At 39.2% G+C, this 18,321-nt stretch overlaps 1 protein-coding gene across 6 annotated transcripts in view; it reads left to right on the forward strand.

Moving 5' to 3' along the window:
• Positions 1–18,321, forward strand: part of Wrn (WRN RecQ like helicase) — a 96,034-nt gene that overhangs the window by 13,702 nt on the left and 64,011 nt on the right. For 3 of the 6 annotated variants that reach the window (XM_013110800.3, XM_005066605.4, XM_040731775.1), the window contains exons 2-8: positions 4,746–4,850; positions 5,661–5,773; positions 10,277–10,422; positions 10,847–10,995; positions 11,829–11,978; positions 12,544–12,613; positions 16,196–16,310. In XM_013110800.3, the coding sequence (XP_012966254.1) occupies positions 4,758–4,850; positions 5,661–5,773; positions 10,277–10,422; positions 10,847–10,995; positions 11,829–11,978; positions 12,544–12,613; positions 16,196–16,310 (836 nt within the window). In that variant the 5' untranslated portion in view covers positions 4,746–4,757. Of the gene's footprint in view, positions 1–4,745; positions 4,851–4,935; positions 4,999–5,660; positions 5,774–10,276; positions 10,423–10,846; positions 10,996–11,828; positions 11,979–12,543; positions 12,614–16,195; positions 16,311–18,321 lie in introns of those variants that run through there. The other 3 variants (XM_021225160.2, XM_013110799.3, XM_040731776.1) reach the window with 3 other exon arrangements.

The raw sequence follows: 18,321 nt of genomic DNA on the forward strand, positions 1-18,321 counted from the left end.
TAATTTATTTGTTTTTCTTTTTATGCACTGGTGTTTTGCCTGCATGTATGTATGTGTGAGGCTGTCAGGTCCCCTAAAACTTGAGTTTCAGATAGTTGTGAGCTGCCATGTGGGCTGGGAATTGAACCCAGGTCCTCTGGAAGAGCAGCTAGTGCTTTTAACTCATGAGCCATCTCACTACCCCCCAAAGCATAATTTACTAACATAGATCCTTAAACATATATAGAGTAAACACGTCACATGTATTCAGTTCATTAATGAGAACCAGTATAATGAAACTGTTTCAGAAAGCAACAGAGATTATATAGATAGGTAGAAAGCAATGTAAAATGAGATGCGTGGGTGAGATCTCTAGGCTTTTAGGTTATTTTTTTGCACGGGACAGACTTCTGTTACACTTTTGCTAGACAAAAACTTAGAAGCCAACATGTACTATCATAGACTACGAGTTATTAAGTTGTGAGGGAATGGTCCAAGTGTATTCCATGATGCAATAATGCTTATGTGAGGTTGCTCTCATGTGACACTGAAAGGTCCTTCCCTACTCTGTCTTTCCAGTTTCGCATTGTTTTCTTGACACTACCCAGTGTCAGAGCCTGGTTCCTTTCACTCTACCTCCTGCTCCTTCACTCTGAAATCCTCAGCACCCGATCAGGCGTGGGCGGCATCGGCTACTCTTCCTTGGTGCAGAGTGATGTTCATTCAGTTTCCTTTTTCAGAATCACCCTGAACTTATTGGCCCTACTAAAATTTTCATAAAGATCCATAGTGAGAAATTGAAATTATAATACATATGTAACTACTTTTCCCTAACATTTTGTTATCAGATTTCAGAGTGATAAAATGAGTATTTGCATATTTGACCAAAATAAAATCGAACTATCTTAGGTAATTATTGAAACAATTTCCACAATAAGCAGTATAACTGCCTAACGGTTAATTGTTTAATAATTATATATTAGTTATTAATGTTATTTAATAACAATGTTATCTTATACTGGGAATGAACAGTTTCTCCCTTTTTTGATACTATTAAAAAAATTGGGATATGTTGTTTAGTTTAGCCCTCAAGCAATTAGGCAAGGCAATTACCATGTTAATAGAAGGTATTCATTTCCTTACCTTAGCTTAAGGTTTTAGGAACAAAGAACTCTCTCAGCTCATCCACTGAAACCCAACTTTCTCCTGAGACTGGCATTAAGTGTCTGTTCTCTAGAAGATGGCTCAATTCTAAATGGAGAAAACTTGCCCTTGAGCTCTTTGTGGTGGAGTGGGTTAAATATAGCTTAAAATTAAAGTAATTAAAAAGGTACCCCTTCTTAATAGTTTGGAATGTGATCTTCACTTTTATTTTACATTTTAAATTGAGATTTTCATAATGCATATAATGCGTTTTGATCAAATCTACCCTCCATTCTCCCTCCAAATCCTACCCTTCCCATTTCCCTCCCAATTTCATGTGCTCTTTTTTCTTTTTCTCCTTTCTTTCTTCATTCCTTCCTTTCCTTACTTGTTTTTCTTTGATTCTTCCTTTGTCTTTGTTTCTTTCTCTTCCTTCCTTCTTTCCTCCCCCCCATCCACTTCCTCTCTCGCTTTCCTTCTTCCACACTGAATTTCTTTAAGCCCATACGTGCATGGGTTTAGGACCACCTAAGATATTTAGGACCACCGCCTGTCAGGGACTGCATTCCTGAAGAGAACGTATTCTTCTCCCAGCAGCCATCAATTGCCAATAGCTTTTCAGCTATGGGCGGGACTTCTCAAGCCCCTCCCTACTCATTCTGGGATTTTACTGGCTTGACATTTTGCAGGTCTTGGACATGTAGTCACAGTCTCTGTGAGTTCAAACATTCAATGACCCTGTCAGCAATCTTTCTGCCCCCTCTTCTACAATGATCCCTGAGCCTTGGCATGGGGGTGTGATATAGATGTCACATTTAGAGCTGGCCTGTTTTTGTTTGTTCTGAATTAAATTTGAAATCTTATTGGTATGATTTCTGTTGACTAAACTAAAATTGATACCAAACAACTTCTCTTAACCATCTCATTGCTGTCAGATAGAATTACTTACGGTGTATTTTTTAACACATAATTTATAATTTTGACAGGTAATTTATTAATGTTTATGTGCTAGTTCTACCATTCCTAAACAGAAAGTCTACTAAGTTAGCTATCATGAGGCACATTTTGCAACTAATTTATAAAAAAATCTGGTCATGGTCGTACATACTTATAATCCTACCACCCAGGAAGATAAGACATGAGGATTGTGGGTTCGAGGTCAGTCTCAGGAAACTGTCTCAAAACAAAACACAGACTAACTAACATGAAACAAGGCACATAAAAAGCAGGCTTTTTACCAGAGGTTATATTATATATTTTATTAATTCATCCTGGAGATTAAAAACAACAATAAAATATATTATTAAAAATGCCAGCACTAGGGCACTGGAGAGATCATGGTTAAGAGCACTGTTTCTAATACCACCTGGTGGCTCCCAACTCCCTGAACAGGGAAATCTGAGACTAGAAACAATAGGAAGAATAAAGGTTTTACATGAAGGTCCGTCTAAAAACACACAAGCACTATGCTGCCTATACAGAGAAGCTCCTGACTATTCAAACTTGCATTTAGTCTTGAATTCCACATTGTGCTGTCATAGAGACTGTAAGCCCAATGGAATTCAGACTTGCAGTACTTTCTTTTTAGTTTAAGTTCAGGTTAAAAAATGCTATTAATACTTGGTGGGTAAAGGAGATTGCTGTATGGCCCTGAAAACCTGATTTGATCCCCAGAATCTGTATAAAAGTAGAAGTAGAAGGAGAGAACCGACTCCACAAAGCATAAAGTTGTTCTCTGATGTCCACACATGGCCATGGTTGGAGCTTGCTGGCACTCACATGTATACCCCGCCCTTCCCCCTCCCTCCTTTCTCTCTCTCTCTCTCTCTCTCTCTCTCTCTCTCTCTCTCTCTCTCTCTCTCTCTCTCTCTCTCTCTCACACACACACACACAGACACACATATGAAATCAGTTATTTCATTACTAAAGTGTTCATGAACCAAAATAAGTTTTTAAGCTAAAAGGAGCATTTTTAATTATTATGTGTGTTCTCATTTTGAAGATTTGTTGTAATATAATTACATTAAATGTACTTAAATTGGCCGGGCGGTGGTGGCGCATGCCTTTAATCCCAGCACTCGGGAGGCAGAGGCAGGCGGATCTCTGTGAGTTGGAGGCTGGGCTGGACCGACAGCCTCCAAAACAATACAGAGAAACCCTGTCTTGTAAAACCAAAAAAAAAATGTACTTAAATTAACATGGAGTGATCACTTGGAAGATGTATTGATAGCTGAAAAAGTAGAAGTAGTTTAAAACACTGTTCATTTAATGCTCTCTGACTCTCAAAGAATAGCAGTACTAATTGAGCAGAGATAGTATCTGAGAAAAGCTTTAGTACTATTTCAAAATATTATATATAAAATGTGAATAGAACAGGACAAACATCTGTAATGTGACACCGACTTTTGATTTCTGTCAGGGGTTTTGAAATTTTGGCAAATAGGAACTTACCTACTAACAGTTATAAAATGCTTTTAGTTTATAAAGTATGTATTTCTACATGAGTTTGTTTTATTACATTAAAGTGGGCAGGTAGGGAATGGTGTAGATCTGTGAAGAGTTGGGGAAGGGTAGTGACTGTAATCAAAATACTTCATATGTAATCCTCAAAGAACTAATAAAAGGAAGGAAAATTCTCTTTGTGTTACTTAATAGTGCTAAGTATCATAGGCTGCCCTCAATTCTTAAATGGGTTCTGTGATTATATAACATTAACATGATGTTTCATCAGGATAAACCACCAATATATTTAAAACTCCACCCCCACAAAACATTCAGATAACAGGGACTTAACCCAAGGTTTGGGGAATTTATTACTTGAGTTTAGTATAATCAAGTAGGAGCATGGATTCATTTTATTACTAAAATAATATGTTAGAAATCTTCATACTTGAAGTCTGGATTATATTCTAGAGAGTCCTCAAAACTAGTAACAGATTAAGATAAAGATTCTCTCTCTCTTTTTTTTTTTTTTGGTTTTTCGAGACAGGGTTTCTCTGTATTGTTTTGGAGGCTGTCGGTCCAGCCCGGCCTCGAACTCACTGAGATCCGCCTGCCTCTGCCTCCCGAGTGCTGGGATTAAAGGCGTGCGCCACCAATGCCCGGCCAAGAACCTTTTTAGGAAACTTCCTCAATTCCTCAGCAAAGCACAGAGTGAAAGTCCTTTGTACAGAAGAGCTGTTTTGTCTTCAAAACTGGACCTTCAAGTAGGTCTGTGAGTAAATCTAACAGTTGTGCTTGGTCAACTTAGACTTTAGGAGAGATGGTAATTATGCAGAAAATCAAAGATGCTGAAAAAATTTAGAACGTCAAGGATTCTCATCAGCATTGAGATAAGTTATTCTTTTGAAGGAACAAAGATGTTGCATAGTAGAATTTTGAAACTGCTCCAACCGTAGAACTCAGTTTAAATGGCCAATTTGTTTTCAAGCTAATAAACTTGAATTACTACATTTGTTTCTTTGTAATTCAACTTCTGTTCTTGAGGCTAGGTGTTATATCTTACACTAGATAAGTGTGTTTGTTTCATTTTTCAATCCTATATGTGGGGGCTGTTTTTGAGGTTTTTGTCAAACATCTGTCACATTTATTCATAGATATTGTTTGTTGAAATTCATAACTAGGGCATTTGAAAGATGAATGGAAATGAAATGGAAGGCACTTCACTGCAGAGGAAATTTCCTGATTGGATGTCTGTGCCGAGTGAAAGACGTGCTACAGAGGAAAAGGTAATTGTTCATTGATTATTGTTCCCTTGGGAACTCTAGTTTGACTGACTGTGCAGCAGGTCACCCCATTGCTTTTAAACTTCAGGTCATTGTTTAGGAGGAAACTTCCTGTTACAGTGTGAATGAATCAGGACCAAGTTGTTGGAAGGTAAATAGGACTCAATTGTAAGTAAGTTTTATAAATGAGGATCCTTTGTGTATATTTTCTCTTTCTTTTTCCTTTTTTGGTTTCCTTTTGTTTTTTTGAGACAGGGTTTCTCTGTGGCTTTGGAGGCTGTCCTGGAACTAGCTCTTGTAGACCAGGCTGGCCTTGAACTCACAGAGATCCAACTGCCTCTGCCTCCCAAGGGCTGGGATTAAAAGCGTGCGCCACCAACGCCAGGCTATTTTCTCTTTCTATATCTAGCTTTCATGGTTGATGTTATTGGTTTGTTCCAATTCATATAATTATTTAGACAACATCAATGTTGGTGAATTTTTGTTTAAAATATTTCAAGTCCTTGGACACTTAAGATCTGTTTTTTTGCCACCAGCCTCTTAAGGCTGCATTATTGCACCTAGGATATTAATATAATTATCAGGAAAAAAACAAGTGAATTAAAGGACTCTATGAAAATAAGATTAGAAGTTTCAAAATAGAATGGTATGGAAAAGTAATCTTCCAGCTTTACCTTTGTTAAACTGAGCTATAGCTTCTTAGTCTGCAATGTAGAACAGTGCTATAAATGTCTTCAATGGACTTTATTATTTCAGTGAAGATCTATTATCTCCTGTGATATTGATTTGTGCCTGTTTTGAATTGTGCTTAAGGCATGCATTCAGAAGAGTGTGCTCGAAGATGATCTTCCATTCTTAGAGTTCACTGGGTCCATCGTTTACAGTTATGAAGCTAGTGATTGCTCTTTCCTATCTGAAGATATCAGGTAAGGGATTGGAAGTTCTTGTCATTAAATTTAGACCCTCTAAAGGTACTTGTAAGAAATAACAGGTGAAATTTCAGAAGTATTTTTGTGTATACAATATCTAAGTTGCATTCTACTTTTTAAATACAAAATAAACTCTTTAAATTAATAAGATGCCTATTTGTTAATTATTAATCTTTTCTACTTCATTAGATAAGTTTTGTTTCTTCTAGTGCTTAAGATATAATGTACATGTAAAATATTGAACACTTTATCAATTTAGGGAAAATAAAATTATTTTACCTCTAACTGTATTTTTATATCTTGCTAAAACATCAACATATCAAGTAATGGTTATGGTTTTCAGTTTTATTTAAATTTTATTTTTATTTTAACTTTTAAAAATGTGTTAGGATGCCTGGTCTGATGGATGTTTGTATACAACATGTGTGCAGTGTCCACTGAGGTCCTTGAAGTAGAATTACAGGCAATTGTGACCTGCCATTTGGCACTGGGAATCAAACCTATATCCTCTAGAAGACCAGCCAGTGCTCCTAACTGCTGAGCCATCTCTCAAGCCATTTTGTTTAGTTAGTGATAGTTACTCCAAATGGTCCATAAACAGAGCACTAGAAATGACTGTTAGTACTTTTTTTTTCTATTGGTTTTTTTTTTTTTTTTTTTTTTTTGAGACAGGGATTTTCTGTGTAGCTTTGGAGCCTGTCCTGGAACTGTTTCTTTAGACCAAGCTGGCCTCACAGAGATCCACCTGTCTCTGCCTCCTGAGTGCTGGGATTAAAGACGTATGCCACCACTGCCCAGCCCTACTAACTCTTAACATTCTTTCTTTCTCCTGGTTTGTAAAGATCCCTGAGTCCTGTGGGGAGGGATTTGATGGAGACATGTTTTTTAGTGTTTCAAGGTCTCTCTTTCTCTGCAGACTGTCAAGTTGTAGGTCTCTGTATTTGTTCCCATGTACCACAGGAGGCAGCTTCTGACTGAGCAAGAAAGACACTGAACTCCTAAGTGTGTATTTTCTTTATGTTGTAACAATTAAAGCTTGCCTTAAGGTCAGAGTGCAGAACTAAGCCACTAGCTAGCCATAGAGGCCAGGCAGTGGTGGCACACACCTTTAATTCCAGCACTAGGGAGACAGAGGCAGTCAGAGCTCTGTGAGTTCAAGGCCACCCTGGTCTGCACGAGATTGAATCTGTCTAAAAGAGAAACAGCTCACACAAAGGTGATCCCAGGATTCTTAGAGACAGATACAGTCTGAGGATGAGTAGGGACAGGATCACCCCTTTGGTCTGAGCATTGGGAGAGGAAAGGACTCTAGTGACTGGCTTTTCTGCTCCTCTGATCCTTTACTTTTCACCCCCTGATAGCTGACCCCTGAGTTTATTATTATTACTAAGAACAATTAGAATTCTTGCTTCATATGAATATAGCAGAAGGTAGTTTAAAAAGAAATCTTCCAATTTGGTACTCATTTTGTATATGCTTTATTTTAAGTTCCTGAGCATATTTATAATATATAATAGGTTTATTTGTTCTTGTATTGTTCTGCACGGGGTTTTAGGTAGCCTAGGCTGGCCTTGAACTTACTTTGTAGCTGAGGGTGACCTTAGTTCCTGGTGCTTTTGAGCCTCCCCTACCCCACCCCCCTAGTGCTGGGATCATTGGTGTGTGCCACCAGGCCCAGTTGTGTTATTATAGCTCCCCCACCGACCTCCACACGGATTATGTTTGATTCGTGTCAGGAGTCTCGTGATTTAACTGAAGTGACCACCCTCCCCTGCCCGTTTTAGCAGCCATGACAGGCTAACATGTGCTTGCATGACCTTGCTGCTTCTGTCCTGGTTACTGGGAAGTCAGACAAGGAACCAATCAGAAGTTAGCTGGTGGGACTGTGCTTTACAACTCTGGGTGTGCTTTACGGACAAGTGTACAACAGTGACGTGCAGAGCATAGCAACCTCCCTGGGAGGGTCTACGGGCCATAACAACCAGTTGACCAATCAACATAGGGCAGGTCATCCAAGCCTGGAAGTGCATACCCCTAGACACTACCCTTACGCTGCCCTTTAAGAACCCCCCCTTTGTGGTTTCTAGGGGTCTTTCTCTGGCCGTCCGACACGGTGGATGGATGAGAGGCCTAAGCTAATGGGGTTAGCTCATTAAACAACTACAATAAAAGACACTTTGCTTTTTCATCGAAATGACCTCTTGGTGATTTTGGGGTTCAGAATTTGGGCACAATATTACCATGTTATTATTATTATTATTATTATTATTATTATTATTATTTGTAGTTTGCTTTCTAAGAAAAGAGGTTTGTCAGCTGCGTTACTTGGAGACCAGTTTAGTATTTTGACGCTTGTTTTTAGGTGTTCTTAGGGTAGGCCTGTAATTGCTTTTCTTCAGAAGGTAATTGGCTGATGGTTCCTGGAGTTCAACAAGAATGTCAGAATTTAGGGTCTCTTACCTCTGTCTATGTGATGCCTGAGAACTGTGCAGTTTTTAGTTCCCCCATTCTTTGCCTGGCTTCTCGGGATTCCTAGAGTCTCCATGGAGACTTGTGACTGCCTCAAGGATCCCAGCTGTCTGTTCCCAATTCAGTGCTGTCCTTGCTGTTTCTCTGCTGTTGTATGGAAGGCAGTCTAGGAGAACCAGGGACAACTGCAGAGATTACCATCTTATACTGAGAACAGTAAATTCAGATATTTTTGCATAATTTCTTGTTTACTTTTAGTGGAAGGATGATTAATTCCTATAAATTCCATCTTGGCCTAAAGTTGTAGTTGATAATTCTATTATATTTTAAATTAAAAATTGTGAAGTAGGCATGTAAACAATAATAAACAAAATAGCCACATCCTCTTACCTAGTTATGTCAAATCTTTATTATTTATTTGTGCATGTGTGTGAGATTCATATGTAGGTGCATATTTAGTCAGAGGAGTTATATCAAGTCTTTATTATTTGTGTGTGTGGGGACTCATATGTAGATGTGTGAGGAGGGACTTTTGTGTAGTTTGGGGAGACTCCTGTGTAGGTGTTGGGGACTCCTGTGTAGGTGTTGGGGACTCCTGTGTAGGTGTTGGGGGGACTCCTGTGTAGGTTTTGGGGGACTCCTGTGTAGGTGTTGGGGGACTCCTGTGTAGGTGTTGGGGGACTCCTGTGTAGGTGTTGGGGGACTCCTGTGTAGGTGTTGGGGGGGCTCCTGTGTAGGTGTTGGGGGGGCTCCTGTGGAGGTGTTGGGGGACTCCTGTGTAGGTGTTGGGGGGGCTCCTGTGGAGGTGTTGGAGGGATTCCTGTGGAGGTGCACAGTTCTTCAGAGGACAGCTTTCAGGAGCAGGTTCTCTCTTTCCACAATGTGTGTCCAAAAATTAAAATAAATTGAAAAAAAGCGCTCTCACATCCTTTGTAATTTATCTTCCTCCCACCTCTGTGCTGCTCTGACATGTCATGAGTTTAGTATTTAGTATTCCTTTATATTGTCTTATTTGCCAAATTAAAATTGTATGTTTCCTGAAACTTGTCTTTTTCACTCATCTGTAAGTTTTTGAGATTCTTTTCGTGATTGACGATTGGTGTGGGAGGGACCAGCCCACTTTGGTCAGTATCCTAAACTTGGGCAATTGATTCTTCCTTGTATAAGAAAGCAAACTGAGTAAGCCAGGAGGATCAAGCCAATTAGCAATGTTCCTCTATGGTCTCTGCTTCAGCTTTTGCATCTAGGTCTTGAGTTCCTGCCCTCAGTTCCCTTCATGATGGACCGTGACATGTAAGCTTAAATAAACCCTTTGTTTCCCAAGTTGCTTTTGGACGTGATGTTTATCACAGCAAACTAAGATATTTGCTGACTGAGCCATTGCACATGTTGTGATGGTTGAATAAGAATGGCCCCCAAATGCTCACATATTTGACTGGTTAGTCACTAGGCAGTGGAACTCTTTGATAGGATCGGCGGAATTAGGAGGTGTGGTATTGTTGGTATATTTGACTGCTTAGTCATTAGGCAGTGGAACTCTGATAGGATCGGAGGGATTAGGAGGTGTGGTACTGTTGGCGGAAGTGTGTCCCTGGGGTGGGCTCTGAGCTTTCAAAAGCTCACAGACTCTCGTCCTCTCAACCTGCTGGTCAGGGTGCAGCTCTCAGCTGCTGCCCCAGTGCCGGGCTCCCCGCCATGATAAGGACCTGAACCTCTGAACTGTAAGCCAGCCCCAGTTAAAGGCTTTCCTCTGTAAGAGTTACCATGGTCATGGAGTCTCTTCACAGACATAGAACAGCAACTGAGACAGAAGTCTTCTTAAAGACTTCAAGAAGACCTCTTAATATTTTCTGGTGGCTTACTAAAAGTTGTATGTGTCACAGATATGCGCTCTAGTCATTGGTTTGTCCTTTGATTAGTGAAACATGCTATTAGCTATGGAAAAGTAAAACAGAACAAAACAAAAAACAAACAAAACAACCCTTCTCCAAAACCAACATGTAATTAACCACACAAATTTTCCTTTGATAGCATGCGTCTACCTGTTGGAGCTGTGATAGGATTTGACATGGAATGGCCACCCATATACAAACATGGGAAACGAAACAGAGTTGCAGTGATTCAGCTGTGTACATCTGAGAGCAAATGTTACTTGTTTCACATTTCTTCTATGTCAGGTTAGTATCTCTGTTTCATTTGTATGGCCGACAGTAATAATTTATCAACCTTCTTCCTGTAAAATTAAGTTCTTTAACTAATGGACCTTCTCTCGTGATCTTATATTTACTTAAGTATTTACATTTTTACCTGATCTTTAATACATTTTTCTTGTGTTAGAAACTAGAGAACTGAAGTTTAGAGGTCTAAATGACTAGGAACAATATACTATTACTGTTGGTAGAGATGACATTCAAATTCATTTTTTCTAGTCAATTTCTAGTCAGGATTCTTTGCATTAGATAAAAAAAGAAACAGTTCAGGTGAATGTGATTCTAAAATTAAGCTTATATAAACATCAGTTTAACATACATGTAATATGCATAAGAACAGTAAGTCCAATATACTTAACAGTGTTACGGGAATAATCATTGAATGTTATAGTTTTTCCCCAGGGATTAAAAATGCTACTAGAAAATAAATCAATTAAGAAGGCAGGTGTTGGAATCGAAGGAGACCAGTGGAAACTTCTACGTGATTTTGACATCAAATTGGAGAGTTTTGTGGAGTTGACAGATATTGCCAATGAAAAGGTAGAAGTAATATAAGTATTGTTTTAATAAACATGGTAACCTATGTTTCACAGAATGTGCATTTTTTTTTTTTGGTTTTTCGAGACATGATTTCTCTGTATTTCTTTGGAGCCTGTCCTGACACTCACGTTGTAGACCAGGCTAGCCTCGAACTCACAGAGATCCGCCTGCCTCTGCCTCCAGAGTGCTGGGATTAAAGGCATGCGCCACCACTGACCGGCTTGAATGTGCATTTTTAAATATAAACGTTCCCCCCCAATAAAAACCCCATAATGTAAGCTGTGTGCTGATTCTGGTGACAATACAGAAATTCAAAGCACAATAATGAAAATAATGTCCGTGTACACCATTGCCTAAACCAATGTTCCTACATCTTTACTGCAGCTCTCACTTATCACATGCATTTACACACCTGGAATTTGTATTTCAAAGACATCTATTCTGTATTACAAAGCATTCCTTTTGTAAAATGACCACAGTGCAGCTCTTGATAGAGAGGTTTCAAATGTCATTTTGACTTTTCACACCATCGCCTATATTTCTAATATTAATAAATGAAACAATTAAGTTCTTATACGTAGCCAAGTATTCATTTGGCCAGGAAGTCAAAAGACTTCTAACTCATTCAACTGCTTTCTAGGAATGACATCTTTAAAGTTTAAGCATTTTAATCCCCACATTAGGGAATCTCAGAGGTAAATTCATGATATAAACTATAAATGACGTTTTAGTGATGGTTAGTTTCTTTATTTTGGTATTTTTCTAGTTTTATTTGTTAGGATAAATGACAGTAATGGAGCATGACTGCTATATTGCCTTTTCCCTATTTCCAGCTGAAATGTGCAGAGACTTGGAGCCTCAATGGTTTGGTGAAACACATCTTAGGAAAACAACTTTTGAAGGACAAGTCTATCCGCTGTAGCAACTGGAGTAATTTCCCCCTCACTGATGACCAGAAACTGTACGCAGCTACTGATGCTTATGTATGTATTTAAAGACCTTTAATTATGATGCCATTTTTATTCCTTGTACTGAAGTGCTTTAGAGAAATTTTACTGTGAATTTTATTTTAGTTTGGCATCAAAAATTGCTTAGGAATACATCAAATGAAATTCTCCATGTTAATTAGAAAGTACCAATTAGTAGATTGTGTAGCGGTGGTTATGTTCACTGTCATGAAGCCATGGTGATGTCCAATTTCTGTGTAAAAGAATGGAACTAACTGAAGTCATGAAAGATTAGGCTTAGCAGGCACAAATGGTTTGATGATGTATTTTGTCTATAAGCAATTCTGAATAAGAAAAATCGCAGGCTTTCTGTATTTAAGTTAGCCTTATTTCATATATTTATATTTAAAATGAAGAAATTTAGAAAATTGCCTCCAAATTTAGTTGCTGCTGTTCTTTGATATATTTTCATATTTTAATCTGTACATCCTGGAATCTAGGATTGTCTTGGAAATCATTCTTGTAGATTTTGCTAAAGAGATGACACATTTATTTTGGTTATCTTTAATGTGTGCTTTATTTTTCTGTTGCCTTTTTATAGGCTGGTATTGCGATCTATGAAAAATTAGCAAATTTGGGAGATACTATGCAAGTGTTTGCTCTAAATAAAGGTACGTTATGGCCTAAGATAAAATGTGAGTTTGCTATTTTGTGAGATTTGTTTCAAAAAGTCAGTGTGTCTTTGCAAAGTATTGTGCTGCTACTTAAATGTCTGAACAGGGTTACCGTGATGGTGAAATACATCAGGATTAAGGACTGGGTTTTAGATACTTTCCCTGTGGGAGAGCAGGGCTTAAACCTTCCTTTTGTACAAAGTGTTGCTACTGTTCAGTCCCATAGACTTGATACTGTCTTTGATGACATCAGTGAGCCAACCAGCTTCCTCTAGACGTTCTTCCTACAAAAGCTTAAAGTGTCTTAAACATATTACTTCAATGGATATGAGATGTGCTGGAGTATTCTGGTTTAAGTTGCTGCTTTCTTCATTCAGTTTCATTGTCCTTGTCAGATGTTTTGATAGGGTAATGATTGCAGAAGGAGTCAAGCAGTAGGGAGGATGAGCATTAGCTTTTGTGCTCCAGAGGCCAGTGGTGGAATCTGTGCTTGTAAAATGGGTAAGAGTGAAATATCTATCTCATGGATTAGTTGTGTGCACTAAAGGGGCAAAATATGCAAAGCACCTTTGTCGATGGCAAGACAGAATTGTTAAAAAGATTGAGCATATCTGATACGTACTCTGAAATGCTTTGAAATTGGAAACTTGCTTACATATTCATTGGTATTTGAGGGCATCATATATTGTAAATCTGGCTTCATGTTTTAATACTAAAACAAACACACAAATAAACAAACCCCCAATGATGGCCATTGTGGAACCCTTAGCTTATGGGGTGTAGAGCAACAGAATAAAATGATTCAGATTTTATCTTAAAATGTTCTTTTCTCACTGCTGTAAAAGGACCAGGAAGTTAGACAGGGAATTAGGAAGGTATTTTAATTGTCTAGGAATAGGAGATAATTGGATTGGGCTAGTAGAAGTATAAGAAGGATAGACACAGCATTTTGAAGATATATGTATTGGGAAGAAATTTAGGTGGATTCTTTATAATGGGTGAGAAAAGGAAACTGCTAGAACAACCAGGATGTTTTGATTGAATTACCTGATGACTGGCAGAGTCGGGTCGAGTGCAAGATTACATGAAGAATGGGTTTTGGTGTCCAAATTGCAGTGTTGGGCCTGCAAACTACAAGTTGTTTTGATGCGCACAAACATATCTGTATTGGTTGCTTTCTGTTCCTGTGATAAGACACCATGATCAAAGGTAACTTTAAGGAATGGAGTTGATTTTGGCTCACAGTTCCGGAGGGATAAGCGGCTTCAGTGTCAGGACAGAGGTGTGGCACGAAGCAGCAGGCATTCTCAGTAGTGGGAGCAGGAAACTGACAGGCCACATCTTGAACAGCAGCCTCAGAGCAGAGAGAGGAAGCAGGGTGAAGCTGTGCATTCTCAAAGCCACACCAGTGACTTCCTCCAGGAAGGTGACATCTCTTAACCCTCCCAAATGGAGCCAGCAACTGGGCATCAAGTGTTCAAAGGCCTGAGCATATGGAGATATTTCTCTGTTAAGCCATCCCGGCACCTTACTGGAGAAGTCCAGAGTTCACAGTTGTAGTTGGCTTTAGAGATGTAGATTGCTGTCCTGGGAGGGAGTGAAATCAGGAATAGAAGAGGCATCAGCTGCAAAGTCACACTGGCTTTTAGAAAAGGAGTGGGCAGCAGAGAGGATTGGGAATGGAGGCGAAGGTAAGGAGTTGTCAGCCAGTCGAAACCTCTGAGGATTTGGAGGTGGGGATCTCAGATTAACAGGGTTGAGACTGTGGTAGCCTTTCCAAAGGAAGTTCTGTTGCTGGGTAGGGGGAGTCATGGGGTGGAGGGAGGAAGGCAGGGGAAGCTGAGCTGGAGTCATGGGGGAGCTGAGCTGGAGTCCTGTTTAGGAGCGAATAGGAACAGATAATTGGAGGATGGCAGCAGGCATTGGAAGCCTAAAAGAGAAAGAAGGTATACAATTGTCATCTTAAGAACAGGAGAGTGGGGTCTGTGTCATGAGTGAAATTGGTCATTATCATCTTGTTTTATTTTCAAGTATGTGCAGCTACTTGGGTATAGGCATGAGTTAGCCAAGGAAGTTGAGTGTAATTAGAGTAGGAATTTTGCCAGGTAAACTCCACGGAGGTGAGTAAAGAAGCATGAAGCTGAGAGTCAAATGAATGCTCACTACAGCGTGGCCAGGAAAGGAAAGCATGGGGGGAGAGTAGATGGGGTGTGTATGTTGGGGGGGAAGGCAGAGTCAATGGGCTTTATTCTGAGGTGTTAGTATTTTGAATCAGGGAAAGCATGCTGGAAAGAGTGATAGGTATGTTTGTGTTCAGAGTGCAAAATGTCTATAATTGAGAGTTTGTGGTGCAGCAGTACTTTTATTGGGCAGTTTTAAGGTCAGAGATTTAGTGGCTCAGATTAGATGAGTAAAAGGTTGTTGGAAATGGAGGAGCCAAGGATACAAGGTCCAAACTTGGATGGAGCATATCTGTGGGTGTTAAAATCACTAGGAATGATCACAGAAATAGTAGTGTAGGGAAAGACAGTTAACGGATAAATAAACACAGTCATCCATGAATAAAAGTATGTGATGTCACAAGATGGCTGCAGTCTGGAATAGCAGGATGTGTGATCTTAAGTCATAAACTTCAGGAGAGGCTGGGCTGTTTGATGGGCAGGTGAAATGGTGAAGAAATTCAAAACAAGGAGATAGCTTCAGAAAGGAGAGCAGCCAGTGCAACTGAGCCATATCTGCAGTCCAAGCCTGACTGTGGCAGTGGAAGTCTTTAATCCCAGCACTCAGGAGGCAGAGTCAGGCTTCGAGGTCAGCCTGGTCTACAGATCAAGTTCTGGGACAGCCAGGGTTACACAGAGAAACTTGTCTCAAAAACAAACAACCAGACAAACAAACAAACAAAAAAAAAACACAAATGAAGCTTGAAAAAGGAAATGAAGGCAGGCTTCATGCTTTTGGCACAGAGTGTCATATCACATGGAGTAAAGCTGAGAGTTTGGAAGGTGGCCACAGATTAGAAAGGCTCATATTTTATTTTGCTGATGACTAATTAAGGCGATAAAGAGCCCTCCCTGGGGGAATGAGGGGATGGGGGGGGGTTGGGGGGAGGGCACGGGAGTTGGGGAGGGAAAGGGAAAGGGACCTGGAACTGACTTGTGAAGCAACCTTGTTTCTTATCTAAATTTAAACTGGAAAAAAAAAAAAAAAGAGTGAGTGACTCTTGGGCAAGGTTTCCAAACAGTTTTAAGTTCCAACTCACATGGTGTTACATTGATTTCGGAATTAGAAACAGTGTTAGGTTAGTGTAGAATCTCTACTTCTCTTCTTCTGTGTAGGTCAGTAAACTTTGAGTTTATAATTTATAAATTTAGAATTTATTCTATATTTCAAATAGCAAAAATTTGAAAAAGAAGTTTGAAAATGGGAGTGAAGAAAGTGATTTAGGGATTCAAGAAGGAAATGATTTGCTGGAATTCACTGTAGAGAATAGATGAAAATCTGGTTATTATACTGTATTATGACATGATTAAATAAAATCTCTGCTTTTTAATTCGAATATTAATAGTATTTTTTTCCTAGCAGAGAAAAGCCTACCTAATGAGATGAAGAAACAGCTGAACGAAATCTCTGAAGAAATGAGGGACCTAGCCATGCATTTTCCTGTCCCTTGCAGAAACTTGGAGAGTCTACAGAGGTTAAATGCTGTGCTTTTTAAATATTTATTTTATTTTTAATTGTGTGTGTGTGTGTGTGTGTGTGTGTGTTTGTGCATGTCAGTGCAAGTGCCCATGGAGGTCAGAGGTTGCAGATTTTCTCTGGATCTGGAGTTTCAGATAGTTGTGAGTCACCTACACATCTTGTGTGTGCTGGGTACCAAACTCAGGGCCTCTGCAAGAGCAGAATGTGTCACCTGTCTGTCTGTCTGTCTGTCTGTCTGTCTGTCTGTCTGTCTTTTTGAGCTGAGGCCCGGACCCAGAAAGCCTTATCACTTAGCCATGTCTCTAGACTCCAAACATATTATTTGAAGAATTAACTTTTTATTTTGATAGACTCCTACAAACTTGCTGTGATGCATGCACATAAAGTGATAAAAACTTGAAAACTAGTTTTCTAGTCACCAAATAGAACATCTTAGAGCTCTGAAGCTTTTCTGTCTGCTTTGTAGGATGTTTTAGGAAACAAAGACATGTTTATGTTGTAGTTTTGGTCAAAGCAAAGTAAGTATCCACTAAGGATAATAAGAGTTAGTACACAATTTATTATTATTTGGTCATGAGAATATTTAATGTTATTATATCTATAGTTTGGTCACTTGAGATTTGTGAAGAAAAGCAACTTTTATGCTAGTAACTTTTCTTCTTTCTTTCCTAGTTTTCTTTTTCTTTTTGGTTAAGAATATTAGCTACACTTGATCTCAGTTTAAAGGTCGAGAAACAAGTTTAACTAGTTAGTGGGATATTAGGAAAAGTATTCTAATTTTAGATTTTACGGCCAGTGGTTTGGATCACTTGAAATATGTGGAGTGAATCCTCTGTACAAATTAGTAGACCATGCACTGTACACTTGGAGTAGCTAGACCTCTTTTAAAAGCAGACATGTGGTATGTACCTGTAATCTCTGTACTCTGGAGGCTGAGATAGAAGGATCACAAGTTCAAGGCCAGCCTGCCTAACAAAAAGCTTTAAACATTTTATTATTTTACAATAAGTCTATTATTGGATTTTGAGCTTAATTTAACACTTTTCAGTTTTATAAATCTTACTATATATATAGCTGCTCATAGGTAACAACTGTATATGAATAATGTGATAGGAATAGTTATGATGCAATGTAATTGTAAAATAAATATGTTGCTATAGCAACAGTAACAGTTCAACTAACAATACTATAATGTCTCATTTATCCTGTACTAACATCAGAGTAGGACATAAACACTTACTCTCATACTAAAGGCTTGTCTGTGAAGACACACAAGGTGGCATGCACTTTTCCTTCCTTAAAATTCCTAGCATGCTCACTAGTTAGCAGTGGACAAGCTTGTCACCCAGCAGAAAGTCAAATCCACACTGAATCTAAAATCAAAGACTAAAATCACTAAATAACACCAATCCTATCAGGGTCCTTGGAAACAAAAACAACCTTCCTTTCTGCAGTAAACCTTAGACTGCTCTATTGTGAGTTCTTGATGCTAATACAGTCTACTTAGCATGCCGCAATGAAGCAGTAGTTACACCTTTCCAGACAACCATTAACTGCAGAGCTCCTTAGGGAAGGATGGGGTCTCTGCTGAGCTTCCTCATCCATGGGGAATGTCGAAAGGCCCTGTCTTTTGCAGCTCGTATGCAGGCATCCACAGCTGCTCTGTGTGTGTGAGATTTCCATAGCCATGTTATATCCAGAAGGTAAGGTTTCATATCCCCCCTCCACATCTCCTGACTCTTACAGTCTTTCCATCCTTTCTGTGATGTTCAGGGAGCCTAGGAAGGAGTGATATAGAGGTCCCATTTCAGGCCGAGCATACAACAATCATCTGTGCTCAGCACTTTGACCATTATGCGCATTCATTAGCCGTATCCCACTGGAAAAAAAAGAAAGGTTTTTCTGACCAGGACTGAGAGCAGCACTGTGGGTAAAAGCATAAATAGTGAAGGCAATATGACCGTGTGCATAGGTTCCTCGCTAGGACCATTGACCTCCCCAGCCAT

The sequence above is a fragment of the Mesocricetus auratus genome, unplaced genomic scaffold (genome assembly GCF_017639785.1).
Source record: "Mesocricetus auratus isolate SY011 unplaced genomic scaffold, BCM_Maur_2.0 Super-Scaffold_100026, whole genome shotgun sequence".
NCBI lineage: Eukaryota > Metazoa > Chordata > Mammalia > Rodentia > Cricetidae > Mesocricetus > Mesocricetus auratus.